At 43.0% G+C, this 20,533-nt stretch overlaps 1 protein-coding gene across 8 annotated transcripts in view; it reads left to right on the plus strand.

The window, feature by feature from the left end:
* herc2 (HECT and RLD domain containing E3 ubiquitin protein ligase 2) overlaps window positions 1–20,533 on the plus strand; it is a 64,990-nt gene that overhangs the window by 14,035 nt on the left and 30,422 nt on the right. For 2 of the 8 annotated variants that reach the window (XM_058074125.1, XM_058074124.1), the window contains exons 10-44: window positions 1,045–1,218; window positions 1,297–1,485; window positions 1,775–1,926; window positions 3,091–3,248; window positions 3,326–3,439; window positions 3,514–3,765; window positions 4,711–4,904; window positions 4,981–5,181; window positions 6,362–6,590; window positions 6,680–6,804; window positions 6,869–7,047; window positions 7,125–7,312; window positions 8,196–8,351; window positions 8,432–8,617; window positions 8,809–8,985; window positions 11,043–11,146; window positions 11,284–11,434; window positions 11,504–11,718; window positions 11,800–11,932; window positions 12,020–12,147; window positions 13,058–13,253; window positions 13,327–13,448; window positions 13,958–14,134; window positions 14,202–14,338; window positions 14,411–14,562; window positions 14,633–14,824; window positions 16,053–16,240; window positions 16,323–16,548; window positions 17,747–17,929; window positions 18,020–18,204; window positions 18,404–18,551; window positions 18,619–18,815; window positions 18,895–19,125; window positions 19,214–19,352; window positions 19,523–19,669. In XM_058074125.1, the coding sequence (XP_057930108.1) occupies window positions 1,045–1,218; window positions 1,297–1,485; window positions 1,775–1,926; window positions 3,091–3,248; window positions 3,326–3,439; window positions 3,514–3,765; window positions 4,711–4,904; window positions 4,981–5,181; window positions 6,362–6,590; window positions 6,680–6,804; window positions 6,869–7,047; window positions 7,125–7,312; window positions 8,196–8,351; window positions 8,432–8,617; window positions 8,809–8,985; window positions 11,043–11,146; window positions 11,284–11,434; window positions 11,504–11,718; window positions 11,800–11,932; window positions 12,020–12,147; window positions 13,058–13,253; window positions 13,327–13,448; window positions 13,958–14,134; window positions 14,202–14,338; window positions 14,411–14,562; window positions 14,633–14,824; window positions 16,053–16,240; window positions 16,323–16,548; window positions 17,747–17,929; window positions 18,020–18,204; window positions 18,404–18,551; window positions 18,619–18,815; window positions 18,895–19,125; window positions 19,214–19,352; window positions 19,523–19,669 (6,025 nt within the window). The remainder of the gene's footprint in view (window positions 1–1,044; window positions 1,219–1,296; window positions 1,486–1,774; window positions 1,927–3,090; window positions 3,249–3,325; window positions 3,440–3,513; window positions 3,766–4,710; window positions 4,905–4,980; window positions 5,182–6,361; window positions 6,591–6,679; window positions 6,805–6,868; window positions 7,048–7,124; window positions 7,313–8,195; window positions 8,352–8,431; window positions 8,618–8,808; window positions 8,986–11,042; window positions 11,147–11,283; window positions 11,435–11,503; window positions 11,719–11,799; window positions 11,933–12,019; window positions 12,148–13,057; window positions 13,254–13,326; window positions 13,449–13,957; window positions 14,135–14,201; window positions 14,339–14,410; window positions 14,563–14,632; window positions 14,825–16,052; window positions 16,241–16,322; window positions 16,549–17,746; window positions 17,930–18,019; window positions 18,205–18,403; window positions 18,552–18,618; window positions 18,816–18,894; window positions 19,126–19,213; window positions 19,353–19,522; window positions 19,670–20,533) is intronic. The other 6 variants (XM_058074132.1, XM_058074129.1, XM_058074127.1 and 3 more) reach the window with 5 other exon arrangements.

Genomic DNA, 20,533 nt, shown 5'->3' on the forward strand with positions numbered 1-20,533 from the left:
TAAATTGAGGGATCAAAAGCAGTATCGGCCACAAATATCGACCCAAGCAAAATCGGCCATCAACTAAGGGTGATGGAAAAAAATCGGTGTCGGCATCGGCCCCAAAAATACCATATCGGTCGATCCCTAATATAGACTGGTATGACTTGCAGTATAAAGTAACCACGTGCTTAAATGTTTGCAGACCCAACTGTGATAAATGAATTTCTACTTTTATAAATTGAATATTTTATTGATCTGTGTAGTATACTACATACCGTATATTAGGACTGTCAAACCATAAAATATTTAATCACAATTAATCTTACGGTTAGCGCGCAGACCTCACAGCTAGGAGACCAGGGTTCAATTCCACCCCCAGCCATCTCTGCGTGGAGTTTGCATGTTCTCCCCGTGCATGCGTGGGTTTTCTCCGGGTACTCCGGTTTCCTCCCACATTCCAAAAACATGCTAGGTTAATTGGCCACTCCAAATTGTCCATAGGTATGAATGTGAGTGTGAATGGTTGTTTGTCTATATGTGCCCTGTGATTGGCTGGCCACCAGTCCAGGGTGTACCCCGCCTCTCGCCCATAGACAGCTGGGATAGGCTCCAGCATCCCCCGCGACCCTCGTGAGGAAAAAGCGGTACAAAATGAATGAATTAATCTTACATTATAAAATAACGATAATAAAATAAAAAATGTGGCATTCTTACAGTATTTTTAAATGTGCAAAAGAGAACATCATGTCCCCAAGCATGCTGGAAGGCAAGGGTCCCGAACCACTGGGCCACGGCACAATGATTAAAAAAAAAAGAAAAGAAAACACTTCAAATAAGTGTATAGTAAAATAAAATAATTTATGACATCAAGTTAAATCTGTTTTGGGAATACAGGCCATATTTTATTCAAAAAATAACATACAGTTAAAAATCTCACAGTTTTTTAATACTAGCAGTGACTTCTTTCACAGACTACCCTACTGTATTTTATAGTGTCATTAAAGGAATTTTCTTTAACACGTTAACTTTGACAGCCCTTTTCTGCTTGGTCAATATCTCCAGATTCTCTCAGCACCTCTGAGCCCAAACGAGAGTTTTCTGCGCTACTTGACCTTGCCCCAGGACAACGATCTGGCCATCGACCTCCGGCAGACCGCTGTGGTGATTTTGGCTCACTTGGACCGCTTGGCCTCCCCTCGGAGCCCGCCTCAGCTCAACTCCCCATCCACGCACAAGGTGAGTGCGCCAATGAACGATGTATTCGGCATGGTGGTGGCCCATGGATGTTTACTGTATATTTGTCTTGGGTTTCAGGGTAACATGCAGGAGGTGATTGCCTGTGGTCTTTTGGGTTGGAAGCTTTACGCCAATATAAACGGACCCATCCAGTGTAAAGCCCTCGCCAGCGTCGGGGTCACTCAGATTGTGTGTTCGGAAAAGGGTTTTCTCATCCTGTCCAACACCGGTGCCGTGTACGCCCAGAACTACAAGAGCACAACCCTGGTGAGGGCACACGCTGCATTGGCTAGCGGGGTGCTAATGATGCCATCTTATTTGATAATACGTGGACGGTAAAATGGAGCTTTTTGGTTTGTGTCTTAAGAAATGAGACGTCATCTAATGTTGCTTTTATATCATTTATCATTGATTATCAGCTTAATCATTTAAAAAAGAAAAAAACAAAACAAGTAGATAGATAAATGAGTGTATGGGAAACCCTGCTGGCTGAACGTTTCTTTATTTAGACAACCAAAGATGAGTCAGTGAGTGATGTTTTTCTTTTTTGCGATAGGCGCCAATGCTGATCTACGGTCTGAGCTCCAGAAAGATTGCAAAGCTGGCGTCGCATCCAGAGGGCCAGCATTACTTAGCCCTGTCGTCCAACGGAGAGGTTTTCTCTTGGGGCTGCGGCGACGGCGGACGCCTCGGACACGGAGACACCACGTATGCATCAGACTCTGTTGACATGGCAAACCAGATTTAAAGTTGAACAATAGCATTTAGCAAATGTTGGAAAGTCTTGAATCAAGTTTTAGAAAAGTCAGTAAATTCATGCTCTGTGCAAGTGTATCTTTTACACTTGTTGAGAATTATCTGTTCACAGCAAAAGCCTTTAAAAAAAAATCCTTGATTTAAAAAAAAAATGCATTAGCATGCCACAAGACTATTTTAGCTGGTAACAGATATGAAGAAAGCCATTCCCAGAAAAGGTACAACATTGATGAAAAATGCTTCCAGGTACATAATTCCTGGTTTATGGCGGTTGATTGGTTCCATACCTGACTGTGAATTCCTTATTCACGGTAGGCTTTTTTAAAAATTCATAACTGGTATTATTATTTTTGTAGTTACAGCATAGAAAACCTGTTTCCAACTTTCTATATATGGTTGTTAACATTAGTAGAGCCCTCTAGACATGACATTTACACACCTATTACCTGACATAGTAGACATTCATTCATTTTCTACCGCTTATCGTACCGCTTTAGGGTCATGGGGGCGCTGGAGCCTATCCCAGCTCGGGTACACCCTGGACTGGTGGCCAGCCAATGTAATGTAGACAAACAACCATTCACACTCACATTCATACCTATGGCCAATTAACCTAGCATGTTTTTGGAATGTGGGAGGAAGCCAGAGTACCTGGAGAAAACCCACGCATGCACAGGGAGAACATGCAAACTCCACACAGAGATGGCCGAGGGTGGAATTGAACTCGGGTCTCCTAGCTGTGAGGCCTGCGCACTAACCACTTGTCGGCCATGCAGCCCCATAGTAGACAAAATAACAGAAAATAAGACTAATCCTCGTGTATGTTACTGTAAATGTGTTCCGGCCGATATATTGCGGCTGTTAATACCCAGCATGCCTTGCTGGAACTTGGTAAGAATGGTTGTGTTGATGAACATCTGTTCATGTGCACTGTATTGACCAGGAAACACTGTAGTTTGTCCTCAATGGTACACATTAATGAACAGTCAAAGCACAAAACATGTTCTTTTCAGTGCCCTAAGAGTTTGTCTTTACACTTTTAGCAGATAAAACCCATGTAAGCGTTTAACAATAAATGTGTGGATGGACAGTCTGAGAATGCCGTATACATTTCAGGTACCTGGAAGAGCCCACAATGGTCGCAGCCTTCAACGGGAAGCAGGCAGGAAAGCAAGTGGTGCACGTAGCCTGCGGGAGCACATACAGCGCCGCCATTACCGCAGATGGCGAACTCTACACGTGGGGACGAGGGAACTATGGTCGTTTAGGCCACGGTAAGCAGCAGTCAGGCTGTGGTGCTCGACTCGATGTTCCTCTTCCCCCACCTTAAATCACATGGTGTTACTGCTAGGCTCTAGCGAGGACCAGACTACACCCGTGCTGGTGACGGCACTGAAAGGACTGAAGGTGGTGGACGTGGCCTGCGGGAGCGGCGACGCACAGACTCTTGCTGTCACAGAAAATGGTCAGGATACTTTTCCCACAGGGTTGAATACTGTGTGTGAAAGGACAATGTTGACATTGTTTGTGTCACTGCAGGTCAAGTATGGTCCTGGGGGGACGGGGACTACGGGAAACTAGGCCGAGGAGGCAGCGATGGATGCAAGACACCCAAACTAGTGGAGAAGCTCCAAGACCTGGACATCGTCAAGGTGTGCTGTGGGAGCCAGTTCTCCTTGGCACTCACCAAGGATGGTCAGGTGTACACCTGGGGGAAGGGAGACAATCAGCGCCTCGGACATGGCACAGATGAGCACGTCCGGTACCCAAAGTTGCTGGACAGTCTGCAGGGTGAGCGCTCTTTTATTATTGAATGCCACTAAGTGGATCTTCCATGTTCATGAGTCAGACTGTTTATAAACTGAAAGATGTGGGTGGTTCCAGTAATAGCAATGTAACGGGTGTTATTTCATGTCTATAATGAAATGGGACCTATTATGCATTTTCCACTTTTCTGACTTTTCACTTTTTCTGATGTAGTTACAATGTTGTATTCTCATGTTAAGCCATGCCAACGTTTCAGATAATGAGGTTTGGGCATTTGGAAGTGAGCTCTTAAAGAAGTTCAGGATGGCTGAAGACGCTAGGAGTCCACAACTCAATAGAAAGGGACGGAAAATTAGCATAATTGGTCCCCTTTAAGTAGCTGTATTTAGATTTTCTCTGTCTTATACGGCTTAGTTTATTTTATGTCTAACAATAACATACAATATTGTGTAATAAGAGCATAAAGGTGACTATAAGGGTGTTATTTCATGTTTAGAGGGCTCCAATATTGTTATAAAGTTGTATTTAGAAGGTTGTAAGCCAGATTTCTTTGTCTTATTTTCTCTATGAGAATCCACATATATACTATATTGGGTATTAGGAGCGTGAAGATGGCTATAGGGTTGTTAGTTCATGTCTAGAGGTCTTTAATAATGTTAAAAAGCATATTTAGAACCTCAAACAGTTTTTGCTGCAACTACCAAAGTATTCAATTTAGAAAAAAGGAATTCTACTCCATAAATATTGAATAGTCAGGTCAGGAACCAATTATCTGTCAATTACTTATTTCAATACCTGTTATATTTTGGTTTTGCGCTTGGTTTGACGATTGTGTTGATTCATGTTCCTGTTTTATAAGATATTGTTTGATTAAAAATGTGTGAATTTGCATGTATTATTCTGGAGAGAATCATCAAACATACAAAAGCCAAGTGTAATAATAAGCTGATTTTTGTATTTTATTCACAGGGAAAAAAGTGGTGGACGTCGCTGTGGGATCTTCACACTGCCTCGTCCTCACTGATGATGGAGAAGTCCACAGTTGGGGTAGCAACGATAAGCTCCAGCACTTTGACACGCTCTTTTACAACAAGAAGCACCCCAAGGCTCTCCCTGGTCTCAAATCCAAACACATCGTCGGCATCTCCTGTGGCCCGGGACAGGTGACACGCACTGCCTTTGAATCGTGATGTTAACATGAAAAAAAGTGGAGGTGAAACATGCTCCCTCTGTTTTCAGAGCTTTGTCTGGTCTTCGTGCTCCGAGTGGTCCGTTGGCCAACGCGTTCCCTTTGTGGTGGACGTGTGCCCTATGACCTTTGAGCAACTGGACTTACTCCTGCGGCAGGTCAGCGAGGGCATGGATGGCAGCTCCGACTGGCCTCCCCCGCAGGAGGATGAGTGTATGGTGGTTGCCACGCTCAACCTACTCAGGCTCCAGGTAGACACAAGTATTTAAATGTCCCATAAAGATACTCATGCCCAAAATGTTAATGAATTGAAGACATTGTTCTTGATGCGACTGTTCCCAAAGACATTTTGATTAAAAAAAAGGGAATTTGACATGTTTCTCACTATTTGTATTTAAAAAACTGGCACTGTCTTTGGCTCCTTTTGGGTTATCAGGGTCAGAAACACGATGGAATTCAAGCAATAACTCATGGTAAAACAGGAAGATGATGTTTGTGTGGTGTATCACTGCCATATTGTGTCTTTGGGAGCAGTCATGTCGTCAATAAAGGTTAAAGTAACTGTAAATTATCCTTTTCACTCATCATATATATGCATTTTGAATGGTTTTATTCATGTAAAATGAAACTTGCAAATTAATATCTACAATATAGGATTCAACATTAATAAATAGACTACATTAATAAATAAATAATCAACATTAATAAATAGAAAACAGGTTTATGACTTTCTAAATACAATTTTTAACATTATTAGAGCCCTGGATACAGATAATAACACCCCTATAGTCACTCTTACACTTCTGTTATTCATTGTTTACACCAGATTCTAACTATTATGCAACAGGGACTCTAGACGGCTCCGAGACAATGAGCTAACCAGTTAGCCTTGAATTTATTTCTTTTAAACCTAAGAGAGTTTTAAACACAGTGCAGAAGGACAGAGTAAGAAGCCACAAACCTACCACTTCCACACGGAAACGGAAGGATCTCATGGCTAGTTACATCCAGTGCAACGTAGTGTAATGGACTAAAGATGGATCTCTCATCCTTGTAACATTACTGCCACCTAGTGACCAGAATATTACATATCACTTGCATTTCAAGATGTTTTGACATAACAAAACAGCATTAATTAATTAATTAGTTGTTTGTTTGTTTTTAAGAACGCAATATGGCTATAATCAAACCGCGATATTGCGAGGGACAACTGTATTTGGAAAGTTTTGTGTTAACATTTTTTACTTTCTGGAACAGATTTATTGGATTTACATAATTTTTTATATGAAAAATAAATTTGGTTAGTGTTCGTTTTGGTTAGAGTAGGACGTTCTGGAAGGAATTAATGATGTTAACCAAGGTACCACTGCTGTAACATAAAAAAGTTACGTCATTGGACCTTTTTAAACAAACTTTGTGATTTTCCCCCAGCTCCATGCTGCTATTAGTAACCAGGTGGATCCAGAGGAGCTGGGCTTGGGGCTGGGCAGTGCTCTGCTGAACAACCTAAAACAAACAGTGGTCATGCTAGCTAGCAACGCCGGGGTGCTCAACACGGTGCAAGCTGCCGCCCAAGCTGTCCTCCAGAATGGATGGTCAGTGCTTCTGCCCACTGCAGAGGAGCGGGCCAGGGCGCTGTCTTCTTTGCTGCCCAATACTGGTTAGTACATTGGACTGTCCGGGTTCTGCTGTAGTTGAGCAGAAATGAGGGGGGAATTGAGAGAACCATTTTTTTTTGTGGTGCCACAGCATCAGGAAATGAGAGGAGCGTGACCCCTGGCCGCCGATTTATGATCGACTTGCTGGTCAGCAGCTTGATGGCTGATGGAGGTTTGGAATCCGCTCTGAATGCGGCCATCACGGCTGAGATCCAGGTCTGTATCTGTGTCATCTTTTCACTCTGGTCTGGAAGTCTGAGTCTTGATGCTTCGGTGATAGGATATCGAGGCCAAGAAGGAGGCCCAAAAGGAGAAGGAGATAGATGAGCAGGAGGCCAACGCTTCCACCATGCAGCGCTGTCGCACCATGCTGGACAAAGACCTTATCAACACTGGAATCTACGAGTCAGCGGGGAAGCAAATCCTGCCTTTGGTGCAACTTGTCCAGCAACTTTTGAGGCATCTTTCCCTTTTTTAGCGTCCGTAACATTGCATTAAATATTGCAGCAGGCTAACATGCTTTCTTTTTTCTCCAGAAATATCGCATCTCAGACCATTGCCAGGCTGAAGGACATTGCGCATTTGCGCATTTCCAACTATTTAGAGGCGGAGCACGACAACAAGGAACGCTCTGCGTCTTTGGACTTGCTGCTCCGCTTCCAGAGACTGCTGGTTAGCAAACTCTACCTTGGCGTCAATGACTCTGTCAACGTCAGTGGATACAGTAAGTCGTGAATTTGCTGTTTTGTCCTTTTGTACCTTCTCTTTTCCGACAGGCCTGCAATGTACATATGTGTGGTGGTGGTGGTGTACGAGTCTAGATCAGTGGTTCTGAACTGGTTTAACTGGTTTTACCCCATAAATGACAAATGGCGACCCAAATTGTGCAAAAGTTTTAGTTTTGGATTCATAATTATGACTTTCCAACTGGGCAAGCCTTACCAGGGGGTGTCCGGAGGCACCCGGACCAGATGCCCGAGCCACCTCAACTGGCTCCTCTCGATGTGAAGGCTCTATTCCAAGCCCCAAGCTCCTCACCCTAATTATGACTTTATTCCTATAATATTTTTATTTCATTCTACCTTTTTCCCCAACTTAATTTTTCAAAACACGGAACTTTATTTTGTCTTTCTTTCTCATAATAGTACAGCTTAAAACAAAAAATTTTTCTCATTAGAATACAACTTTTTTTTTTCTCTTAAATTTTTTTATTCTTGTAAAATTACAGCTGGTTTTTCATTTCTGTTGTTTTTTAAATTTTAAACTTCTTGTAATTTTTTCCCATGATATTTTGACTTTATTCTCATAACAACTTTTCTTGCAACCTAATTTTCTAGAAAAATCACAGCTTATTTATTTTGTTTCTCATATTAAAATTTCAAAAATAACTAAAATATTTGAACTTCATGCTAAAAAAAATATTTTCCTCATAATTATATGATGTAAAATTACGACTTTGACTTTATTCTTGTAAAATTATTGCATATTTTCATTTTTTTGCTGTTTAAAAAAAAATATTGTGAAATTTTTTGAGAGGCCACAAGTTACCCCCGTGCAAATGACAAGTACTTCTTTCAGCCCTTTTATTGCTATGTTTTGTGCCGTAGATCCTGAGCTTCTGGGCGTGGGCTCACTGTTAAAAAAGTACATTGCCTTGCTGTGCACTCACATTGGCGACATCCTCCCCGTGGCCACAAGCATCGCCTCCACTGGCCACCGCCACTTTGCCGAAGTCTCCCGCGTCATCGAAGGAGATCTAACTGGTAACTTGTATGCTGCCGAGAGGCTATGTTACAAAGCGCGTGTCGTAATTCAAACAATGAATCGGCCTCTCGTCCTGTAGGAGTGCTGCTGCCCGAATTGGTAGTGTCCATCGTCCTCCTCCTCACCATTGACGCAGGCCTGATGCAGGAGACTGGCTCCATCCCTCTCCTGGCCGGACTCCTGGAGCATCTGGACCGGTTCAACCACCTGGCCCCTGGACACGAGCGGGATGATAATGAGGACCTGGCATGGCCTGGCATCATGGGTACAAAAACACTTCCTGGGTTTTCCGGAGTACATGTCCCTTTTTTCATAGATTGGCTGGTTGCGCAACTTAGATTTAGTTGATGATGTATTATCTCCATCGTAAATACCGCTAAATGTGACGTATAGTCCACGATATATTTGATGAAGTCCAGTTAAGTATTTGAAGTAATCTTTTCTGTGCTGTGGTAGGGTCGTTCTTCACGGGGCAAAGTTCCAAAAATAACGAAGAGGTCTCCCTGATCCGCAAGGCCGACCTGGAGAACCACAACAAGGATGGCGGCTTCTGGACGGTCATTGACGGAAGAGTCTACGACATCAAGGACTTTCAGGCTCAGTCCCAGTCACTAACAGGAAACAGTATTCTTGGTAAAAAAAAAAAATAAAAGCAACAATATTATATGTGAGTTTAAGCCAGATGTGTAGGGGCCAGCTGTTTTTTTGAGGGGGGGTCGATTTGTTGGCCTGCGACACATTCTACAAACATAATTTAACAAAAACAGTGGGGAAAAAAATAATAAAGAGAACGAGAAAAAAGCATTTAGTGGCACTAAAGATATAATATTATGAGGTAAAATTTTTATTAACATAAAGTGAAATATGAAATATTTTAGTTTTTCAAACTTCTAGTTCTGACATACACTTTCAGTGCAACTTAGACACATCATCACTGTTGTATTTCGGGTCTCACAACAGACACCCTCGCCCAGGTGACCCAGCCGGGTTGATCAGTCTAAGTAGCTTTAGTTGTTCTCCACGGATCTCCCCGCTTGATCTACAGCCACCTGGACGCCTTTTCTGCTGCGTCAGTGATGTTCTTGATGGCTCTTCTGTTGTGCTGTCCCTTCACTCCCAACATCTTGAGTGCTCTGATGAGAGACTGGCCTACAAATCCTTTGTACCCGACCTCGATGGGGTTGCATCGGGTCCTCCATCCACTGCTTCGGCATTTGTCTGCCAGCTCCTCATACTTGGCCCTCTTCCTCTCAAAGGCCTCCTCCATCCAACAGTCAACTCCAGCAGGACCACTTGCCTAGTTGTTTCTGACATCAGGACCATGTCTGGCTTGAGAGTGGTCACTGCGATGTTTAGGTCGACTTTAAGATGCCAGTCTCGAGCTGTCGCCAGAAGCCCCCCCTGCTTGACTCCGGCACTGCTTTGGCTTCTCCCCAACCCTAACAAAGGCGATGGACTGCCTTGTTGGTTGATGGTGTTTACTGGTGGAGATTCCTGTGCTGATGACCTCTGCAATGATGCGCAGCACTTGGTCATGGCACCAGCGGTAGCGCCCGTCCCCCAGTGCCCTTGGGCAGCAGCTCAGGATGTGCTCCAGCGAGTGAATTCTCTGCCAAGTCCGACTGGATGAGGAACTCGATCCGGTGTGGATCAGATCGCCACAGCTTTGTCCACGATATCTTCCGGTCAGCTGCCTCCTCCCATCGGGTCCATGCTCCCTGCTGCCACATCCCTACTGTCCTAGTGCTTCAGGCTTCCTTTTACACTTGCTCGGACCTCCTCCTGGATCAGCTGACACCTTTCCTTTCCCTGTGCCTTGTTGAAGTGAGGTCTTTGGTTGCTCCCGAGGCCTGACCGTCCGGAAGCCACTGTTCCCACCATCTCATTGTGTCGCAAGCGGGACTCAGCCTGGTCTACTGCCTCATGAGCCTTCCACTTCCTGCCAGTTCGTACTTCAATGCCAGCTGAGGAGACTTTGATGTCACTGCATCTCTCTTGCTCGGGTGACCATAAACTCCTCCATCAGACTACTGACGGGCAATTACAGCTTGTTGCTCCTCCCGTACAACACGATGCTGCTGAGGCTTCGTGGTAAGCCCAACCACCTCCGCAGGTGGTTTCAAATACTATGAAAAACAAAATATCAAATTCAAGTTTTTGGAAAATTAGGTTTCGGAAAAAGTTATGGAAGCCAACATTTTATGGGAATAAAGTAATAATATAATCAGAATAAAATTGAAGAAAAGTAAAATAGACAAAATGTCAAAAAAAGCAGAAACTTTATGAAAATATAATATATTATGAGGAGAATTAATTTCTCATTTTAGGAGCATAGAGTCTAAATATTAAAAATATGCTATTCTTTCTTTTAATAGTGTGAAAAAAAAGCAAAACAAATTAGTTTCTTTCTTTTGGCTTTTTCCTGATTTCTGAGTCACTTTTGATCCGCATAAAAAAAGTTGTAATTTTAGGAAAACTGGTGTTATGGGAATAAGGTCAATATATTATAGGAATACAGAAGAAAGTTGAAATATTTGGAAATAAAAAAACAATGTGAAAACTAATAAAAATCCATTTTTTTCTTGAAATATATATAACTTATTGCATATTTTAGCAAGTTCGGACACCCCTGCTTTAAGCCTATGTGAATACCTCAAGGGTGTAGTAACGTACCGTATCTTCTCCTCCAGCCCAGTTTGCAGGAGAAGACCCAGTGGTTGCCTTGGAAGCAGCCCTGCAGTTTGAGGACACCAGGGAGTCCATGCAGGCCTTCTGTGTTGGCCAGTATATGGAGGTATACCAACTATCCAAATGTACTTGTCATACTGTACTTCACGCACTTTGCTCTGAAGGACTTGTTCATAATTGTAGCTCCACGCTATTTGACAATCATGTTTATTCCATTATACTAAATGGTTTATCTCTTCGCAGCCAAACCAGGAGACGGTCACCACTCCAGACCTCAGCAGCCTGTCATCCCCCCTCATTGACACCGAAAGGAACTTAGGCGTGCTGCTCGGTCTCCATGCCTCCTACCTGGCCAAGAGCACCCCACTGTCACCCATGGAGATGGAATGTGCCAGTAGGTTTTATACCATCTCCGCTATATGTCATTCCCTGTTTTTTGTGTTTCAATTCATCGTTTGTGCAGAGTGGCTGCAGTCCTCCATATTTGCCGGGGGCTTGCAGACCAGCCAGATCCACTACAACTACAACGAGGAGAAGGACGAAGACCACTGTAGCTCCCTGGGGAGCACTACTCCTGACAAAGCCAAATTGTACTCTCGCAGAATCACGCTCAGTGACCACGCGCAGCCTTTCCTGCAGGCCATCGCTGACAATAACACTCAGGACCACACCGTCAAGGTGGGGGGTCAGAGTGAGAAGTTGCCCCCATCAGCGCAGTCTCACACAAGCTCATATTTTTGCTGTTTTGTGACCCTGCAGGACTTCCTGTGCCAAATAGAGCGCTGCTGTAAGCAGTACCATCTTATTACACCCATTACCTTTCCTCCTGAGCACCCTGTGGAGGAAGTGGGCCGCCTGCTGCTCTGCTGCTTGCTCAAACACCAAGACCTTGGTAACCTAGCAACAAGCCTCACTCACCTACCTGCATCATACCTACTTTTAGAATCAAATTATTTTGATTTTCCTTTTCTGGTCTCAGGTCACGTCGCTCTCTCACTTGTCAGTCAGTGTGCCTTGGGGGCGGACCAGGCGAAACAGAGGTCCCTCCCTAAATCTGTGATTGACGTGTGTCGCATGGTCTACCAGGCCAAGTGTTCTTTAATCAAGGTATGGTGACGCAAACAGTGGTATGTACAGTGGAAGCTTTAAAAGCTGAAAACCACGCGATGCTGCTTAACTCGACATTTTGTTTTGTACTAAGTCATCGCTCAGTACATCGTGGTTGGAACATCACTCCCTTACTCTATTGCGATTTTTCAAAAATGAATCATGATCACTGTTTTGTGCTTGACTACAGCCTGTTATCAGTCCAAAAATATACATATAGATTTGGCCTAAATTCTGCATTTTTAAGCTGCAAATACTGTATAAGCCACCATTCAACTTGTCATTGAAGTGTTCCATATTGGCCACTAGGTGTCAGTAATTGTTTGGTGAGACAAGCACCAGACCTGATCGCTAGAACAAAACCTTTTTAATGCAGGTTAAATGATATCATAATAATAAGACTGGTTATTGTTGCTGCCATAGCCCCACAACTCACTAAAACTCAACTTTGAACCTCTGATGCCACCTTCAATCCACCACCCATTCTGCTCCCCTTCAAGGGAAACTGTCTTGCAGGGCATATATTCTCTTACTTAGAAATAATTCACTTTTGCTGTTAGGTCTGGAACCAATTAACTGCCATAAATGAGGGATTGCTGTAGTGACATTATTCCGGTGACAATTGGTTGCCATCTTATAACTTTCACTGACTTTACTGGCAGTTTTGAAAATAATCATTCTAATATAATTGTAAATACATACATCAGTGATGCCTCATATACCCAACCTGACCCTAATTAATTTCTTTACACTGAAGCATAGCCAAAGAAAAAGCAAAACAGACTCCATTCATTGAGGTTTCATCTGTTGTTTTGAGCGGCCTATTTTCCCAATTCTGAATTGTTTGACTTGAAGTTTGGAGGTCATGCAAACGAAGCCTGTTCACTGAAACGTCTCTCTGTCTTTTAAGACCCACCAAGAGCAAGGCCGCTCCTACAAAGAGGTGTGCGCCCCCGTCATCGAGCGCCTGCGCTTCCTGTTCAACGAGCTCCGCCCGGCCGTCAGCAACGACCTGTCCATCGTATCCAAGCTGAAGCTGCTGAGCTCTCAGCCGCGCTGGCGGAGGATCACCCAGAAACTCATCCGAGAGCGCAGGAAGAAAAGAGGTTGATTCTCGGGTATTTCTGATGATCCTAACGTGACTCGGGTGTGCTTATATTATATTTTTTTCCTATATAGTGCCTAAAAAGTCTAGTGACATCGAAGAGCCAAAGCTTGAGAATGAAGGAACCATAGAAGAAGAAGCCAACATCAGCCCAACAGCCACTGATAGGAAATCACCTACAAGCAAGACACCCAAGGTACTTCTTCAATAATCTTTTTCTAATATTATTCCCATTCCATTAATTCCATCCTCAACCAAATTTTCCAAAAATTCCAACTTTACTGTTTTTTCTCTTAATATTAAAAATAATCATGTTTTTGTTTCATTTTTCAACTATTAGCTTACATTATTTTTCCGCATCATTTTACAAAATTATTCTTGTAAAAATGTTAAAAAATTCTGCTGTTTTTTTTCATATTTTGACTAAATTTTAATTTAATTTATTTTCTCATAATATGACAACTTAAAAAAAATCTTTACTATTTCAATTTTATGCCACTTAACTATTTTTCTTCATAACATTATGACGTTATTTTTGTAAAATCACTGCTGATTATTCAATTTTTACTGTTTTTATTGTTATATGATATTTTTAGAATGTGCCTCGAGCCAATAAAATAACAGCCGTGGGCTGCATGAGGCCCCCCAGACTGGACTTTTAACACCCCTGCTCTATTCTGACTTGGTGCTATTGTTCCTTCAAAGCAGGACAAGTGGCAACCGATTGTGAGCACCGTGGACAACGTCCAGAAGTACCGATGGCTGAAACACAGCGTTCAGGGCACCTTCCCCCAGTCAAGCCTCATGGCCAAAATCGTGGAGTTTGCACTGAAAGAGGAGCCCCTGGATGTGGAGAAGATGCGAAAGTGTCTTCTCAAACAGGTTAGTGCAAATGTAAGGCATGTCTAGCACCTTGCGGGGACCAAACTAAATGGATGCTTGATCGTAGCTGGAGCGAGCGGAGGTGAGGCTGGAGGGCATCGACACCATGTTGAAGTTGGCCTCCAAGAGCTTCCTGCTGCCGTCTGTGCAATACGCCATGCTGTGTGGATGGCAGAGGGTCATACCGGAAGGAACCAACATTGGGTAACCTTGCTTGGTTTTTCCGTGTGTCCAATTTGGCCACGGCGGTATTAGTGTGACGTCTGTTTTTTTCAGAGAGCCTCTTTCAGACTGCCTGAAGGATGTGGATTTGATCCCGCCCTTTAACCGCATGCTCTTGGAGGTGACGTTTGGCAAGTTGTACTCCTGGGCCATCCAGAACGTTCGTAATATCCTGCTGGAAGCGAGCGGACGCTTTAAAGAGCTCGGTACATTATGTGCTTGCATGTACTTCTCAGTACTCCAAGGCAGTACCTGACGTGTTTGTCTCCTAAACAGGGGTGCAGCCTGTCCCTCTGCAAACCATCACCAACGAGAACCCGGCGGGACCAAGCCTGGGCACCATTCCGCAGGCCCGCTTCCTTCTGGCTATGATACACATGTTGTCCCTCAAACATGGCGCCAACAGTCTGAGTCTGCTGCTCAACTCCGGCATGCTGGCCCTCACGCAGAGTATCCTCAGGCTCATAGGTCAGTCGTGTAGCCTGTCTGCTTTCTTTTGTTTTGTCAAGGGACAACACCATACAAAGTCAACTTGGATATATTTTTCAGAGTTCTCAGCCACAGTATACAAAACGTGTTGTGTTTTTTTTTTTTTTTTACTGTATGTCACAAACAAAATGGAGCAGCCTGTGGGTACCTTTTTAAAAAAAGGAAGAGGACCACATCAGCACCCGCTAAGAGCGATACCAGCTGGCTTCCTGCATGCTTCTTCAGCAGCTTCTTACTACAGTAAACCTCGGACATATCGGATTCAATTGTTCCCACTGGTTTTGTCCGATATAAGCGAAATCCGTTATATGCGTATACCGGAAAATGTCCGTTTTACGCATATATCGGATTTATATCCGGTATATGCGTAAATCGGATTTTATCCATTATAAAAAGGCACTTCCTTGACTATGTTTCCAATGTACCTGGACTGGGCAATGAAAAGAGACGTAAGGTACATAACTTTATTGGACTCTGAGCATAACAAATTGTTAATTAAACTAGGCCCTGTTACGCCCGTCAGGCCTACGTTATTTCCAATAGTGACGTTAAGATCTCATTCACTGCTGTGCTAGTATTATTGGCGTCACTCACTTTTATATTTGTCCTAAATCTGGAGCCAGGAGAAAGACAATAGCCAGTGACATCAACAAGATTAGCATAACGATGCGGCCATCTGATATATGCGAGGGAAATTTAATGGAAATGCATTGGAACGGGACTGGAGATTTTGTCCGAAATAGGTGAAATCCGTTATAAAAAATCCGATATATGCAATGAATTTTTATTGGAAATGCATTACAGAAAAATCTTTTTTTTTTTTATCTGTCCGTTGTGAGCGAATTTCCGATATATCCGAGTCCGATATATCCGAGGTTTACTGTATATGCATAGTAATACAAATTGTCACTTCTTTTGTTGTTTTTTTTTTGTCAGGGTTGCCAGTTAGTGCCTTTTAGATAAGGTTTTGTTTTGTTAAAAGTTGCTGAAGTTATCTGCTTAGAGAGGCATGCTGGGAGCTGTCATCCAGCTTCCCAGCATGCTTTGCAGCACTTGTTTTGTAAAACTTTGCTATAATGATGTGTTTAGAGTTAACATAGCTGTTGTTGCTGCCAAGTAGGCAGTCCACAATTGGGCTGTGTGTTTAGGAACCATGGTGTAGTAGACAAATGGATGACACAGAGGTGTTATGTCATCTGTCCATTAGGACCCAGCACAGACAGCAGTGAGGAAGACCTGAGTTTATCGGTGCATGGAGGCTCAGCCACTGTGTTGGAAGAGTCTAGGAAGGAAGCTGCCCCCACGCCTGTTCCTGCCTCTGGCCCAGAGCTGGCAGCCATGATGAAAATAGGCACCAGGGTCATGAGGGGAGTGGACTGGAAATGGGGAGATCAGGTACCATGTACATCCATATTGGATATCAGCAGATTATGCAGATGCAGGTAGGTATGTGACGACGACTCTTTTGTAATTTTAGGACGGGCCGTCTCCGGGTCTCGGCCGGGTCATCGGAGAGCTGGGAGAAGACGGCTGGATAAGAGTTCAGTGGGACACAAGCAGCACCAACTCCTATCGGATGGGAAAAGAGGGCAAGTACGACCTCAAGCTGGCGGAGCCGCCACCTGCCGCCCAGCCCACCCCCGAGGACTCGGATACGGAAGACGATGCGGGTCAGTTCACGCGGCCATCATTGGCCACATTAGGTACACGTTCAATTCATTAGCTGTATGAAAAAGTCTGACTTGGCAAGGCTCATTTTAATGCCTCCCACAGGGCAATCTATCTGTGGAGGCAGGTAGTAGTGGGTGGGTTAGATGATGTAATAAGTCTATTTGCATAATTTATGGCCATGATGCTACACTCCACTCAGTGTTTGTGTGTGGAGCTTTTTGATTTGTCTTATACGAAATGTGCAAAACCCTATTTAACACAACATAAAGTCACTATCATGATATGTCAATTTTGTTTAAATATGTTCTATACTGTTTGGATTTATTCTTAGTTTTCACATTGATAGCTCATTGCGGCAACCACGACTAAGTCTTTGCAGCAGAGCCTTATTTCTGGAGCGAGGTGATCATCGAGGTGATACCTCTCAGTGGTGTACGAGACATATGCCGGTCACCATATTAAAATTTTGCTGGTCGATAATTGTGCTACATAATATCGTCGCTATTCAATCTTATTGCAACATTTTTTTGTATTAATATTGTCATTAATTTTAGTCATGAGGTGTCATTCTTATTTGCACCACTAGTGTAGCATGTATCTGTGTGACACATTAGCTCGACAAAGATTATTGTGTGTGTGTTTTTGCAATGTAGCCAGCGACAATGTTATGACTAATTTAAAAAAATATTATTGTCATTATAAGTTTTTCCATAACCTTTGTTAGTTGTTTTGTTTTTCTCATAATATACGATGTCACAAAAATAACAATTTTTTTTTAATAGTTTGACTTTATGCTGCAAAATTGCATTTTCCTCATGTTACGTTATTTTCATAAAATTATGACATTTTTTTCTCTTAATATTTAGATGTTTTTCTTGTGAAATTAGTACTGATTTTCAGTTTTTTGTTTCTAATTTATTTATTTTTTGTTAAATTCAGTAATATAAAAAAGCAAACAACTGCAGTAATGATAAATACATTTACTTTACAGTTTGTGGCATCTGCGTTAAGAAGCAGTCTACTGTGTGGAGTTGGAACAACAAACTACATTTGCAGACAATCCCATTAATACGTGTTTTTGGACTAGGACGAACAGGTTACGCCATAATAAAAAAAATTATCTGTGGCGGACCAAATGTGTTGTTATCGGGCCACTACAAAAAAAATTATGCACGGGAAACACTGGCATGTAGAAGCACAGCATTTAATACACTCCTGTCATTGTTCCAGAAGGTGAGCTAGCGGAGAAGAGCAGTCACCCGACAGCCATGATGCTAACAAGCACCGTCAACCTGCTGAAGACGTTAGCACTGTCCTCTGGCATCTATGCTGACGTGTTGCAAACAGACGCCACGCGTACTCTCTGCGGGCTACTGAGGATGCTTGTGGAAAGCGCCGCTCATGACAAGACGGGTAGCTAATCCTCATCCACTTCAATTCAAAACAAGATTTTTTTTTTGTGTATGTGTGGTCTAATTCTTATTACCCATTGCTTCCTGTCAGGTTGTCACTCCCACAGGCTGGTGTCTCGGGAGCAGCACAAGAGTTGGTGCACGCTGGGCTTCATACGCAGCATCGCTCTCATGCCCCAAATGTGCAGCACGCTCAGCACGTCTGCGTGGATTAGCCTGCTCATACGCATTGTTGAGGGAAACCAGTCCTTCAATGCCATCACCTTGCAGAGACAGGTCAGTAGCAGGACTGCAAATGCCACTTAACCGGCTGGAGGTACGAGTCTGGTGGTGTTGATGTCAGGTCAGGGGCTACAAAATATGATGGGACCCACAGATTGAGATCCCTGGCCTATCCTAATTACACTCCCAACTTGTTTTTCTATCAGAGCTGAATGCATGCAGCATTAAAATATGTGTGTGTGTGTGTTTCCAGATTCTTGCACTACGTCTCCTGCAAGCGGTGCTGCCCTCTTGGGACAAGATGGAGCGCTCCCAGGACATGCGCTTCCTTGTGGAGAAGTTGTTTGGCTTCTTGGGAAGCTTACTGAGCACCTGCTCCTCAGACCTGCCTCTGCTTAGAGGTGAGTTTTAAAACTGTTTCTATGTTTGTTTGTTTGTTTTTTTTTAAATGTCTGACTTCCCCTGCAGAGGGCTCCCTGCGAAGGAGGAAGTCCCGCCCCCAGGCCTCCTTGACGGCCACTCACAGCAGCACACTGGCTGAGGAGATTGTCTCTGTCCTTCGTAGCCTGCACTCTCTCAACCAGTGGAATAGTCTAATAAACGAGTACATCAACGCCCAGCTCAGCTCAATCGGAGACGTGATGGCAAGCTGCCAATCTGAAGCAGTAAGACGCCACCCTCTCATAACCATCGGTTTCTGCGCTACATTCAGTCTCGCTTTATCTTCCCAACCTCCTCATTTAGAGTTTCCTGGAGGATTACTTTCCCGATGCGGAGGGCCTCAGGGTGGGCAGCCTGATGGCGGTGCTGGCGGTCATCGGGGGCATTGACGGCCGCCTACGCCTCGGCGGCCAGGTCGTCCACGAGGAGTACGGCGAGGGAACGGTGACACGCATCACCCCCAAGGGTCGCATCACCGCGCAGTTTCACGAGATGCGGAACAGCAGGGTGTGCCTGCTTAGTCACCTCAAACCGGTGCGAATGCCTCAACACTCTATTTCAGTCAACGTTATCAACGCAGGTCCTTTTTGGAACATCTTCATTTTGCTTGAATGTCTCCTAGGTGCCAGCAGTAAACTTCAGCGTGCAGAATCTGCCCTTTTCCGAGCCCATGTTGGCTGTCTGGGCCCAGCTAGTGAGCCTGGCTGGAAGCAGGCTGGAGAAGCAGCGCATGAAGAAATGCCTCAGTCGAGGTCTTACAGGTACACAAACTGCTCAGATCTTTATTTGCACAGCTTCTATAGTTGCCTGATGCATGGTCTATGAAACGCCCTGCATTACATAAAAAAATTACAGCGTTGATATTGTCTAGATGCACTTTCCTTACAAAAATGCATCATTAAAAGATGTCCACTGTGCCCCCATCCCTCAGCGGACCAGGTGGACATTCACTTGCTACGTTGGCAGCAGCTACGGCTATACATTTTAAAAGCTGCTCGGGCACTGCTGTCTCATCAGGACAAACTCCGGCAGATTCTGTCTCAGCCGGCTGTTTTGGACATGGGAGCAAACCCCAGCGGTAAGACCTGGCCCAGCAGAGGGCGCCATTTGTCAGGAATATTTTTGACCAAATCCCAAACAATGTGAATTAACATGTTAAGTGGTACGTGCATTTGACGTAATACTGTTTTTTTTAGTCCTCAAGTATATTTTGTTTTAATTTATTACAAATGTTCATTTAATATTTTTTTAATTTATAAAAAAATTATATAATTTTTATCTGTATTTTCAAATTTTAACATTTTATAAACATTATGACATACATTCAAATTCAAAACATATACTCCTTAAGGTATAGTTTATTTGACATTACTTGTCATTTTTGAAAGTTATCATTTGTAATTTTAATATTTATTACAAATGTTTTACAAATGCTATAAATTGTTTAATTACATTTATTAATTAGTTTACAGACATGCAAATTACAAATGTACGTACTGTTTTTCTCAAGTATTATTATTTATTAATATATTAATATATATAATAAATATTTTATTATATATATATTTATTAATATACACTTTACTTTATTTTTTTTTGTTTAAAGTTCATAATTGATTTAATTCAATAGTTTTTTCTCAAGCATTATTTTTTTTATTAATATATACTTTTTTTTTTTTAAATACTTTTCACCCTTTACTTAATTTTTTTTAGTTTAAAGTTCATAATTGATTTAATTCAATTTTTTTAAGTTTTACAAATTTATATACTTTTTAATTTTTACACTCATTGACTATAAGGTCAGGTGTATAAACTGCACTGGTGCTTAAGCCGCACCTAGCCGACATATTATGTCATGCATGAGTCTGTAAGGACCGGCTGGCTCTTTATTTGACAGGAGCCAATCATGAGCTATAGGAAAACTCAATAATGAGCTTATCAA

This window comes from Doryrhamphus excisus, chromosome 5 (assembly GCF_030265055.1).
Source record: "Doryrhamphus excisus isolate RoL2022-K1 chromosome 5, RoL_Dexc_1.0, whole genome shotgun sequence".
NCBI lineage: Eukaryota > Metazoa > Chordata > Actinopteri > Syngnathiformes > Syngnathidae > Doryrhamphus > Doryrhamphus excisus.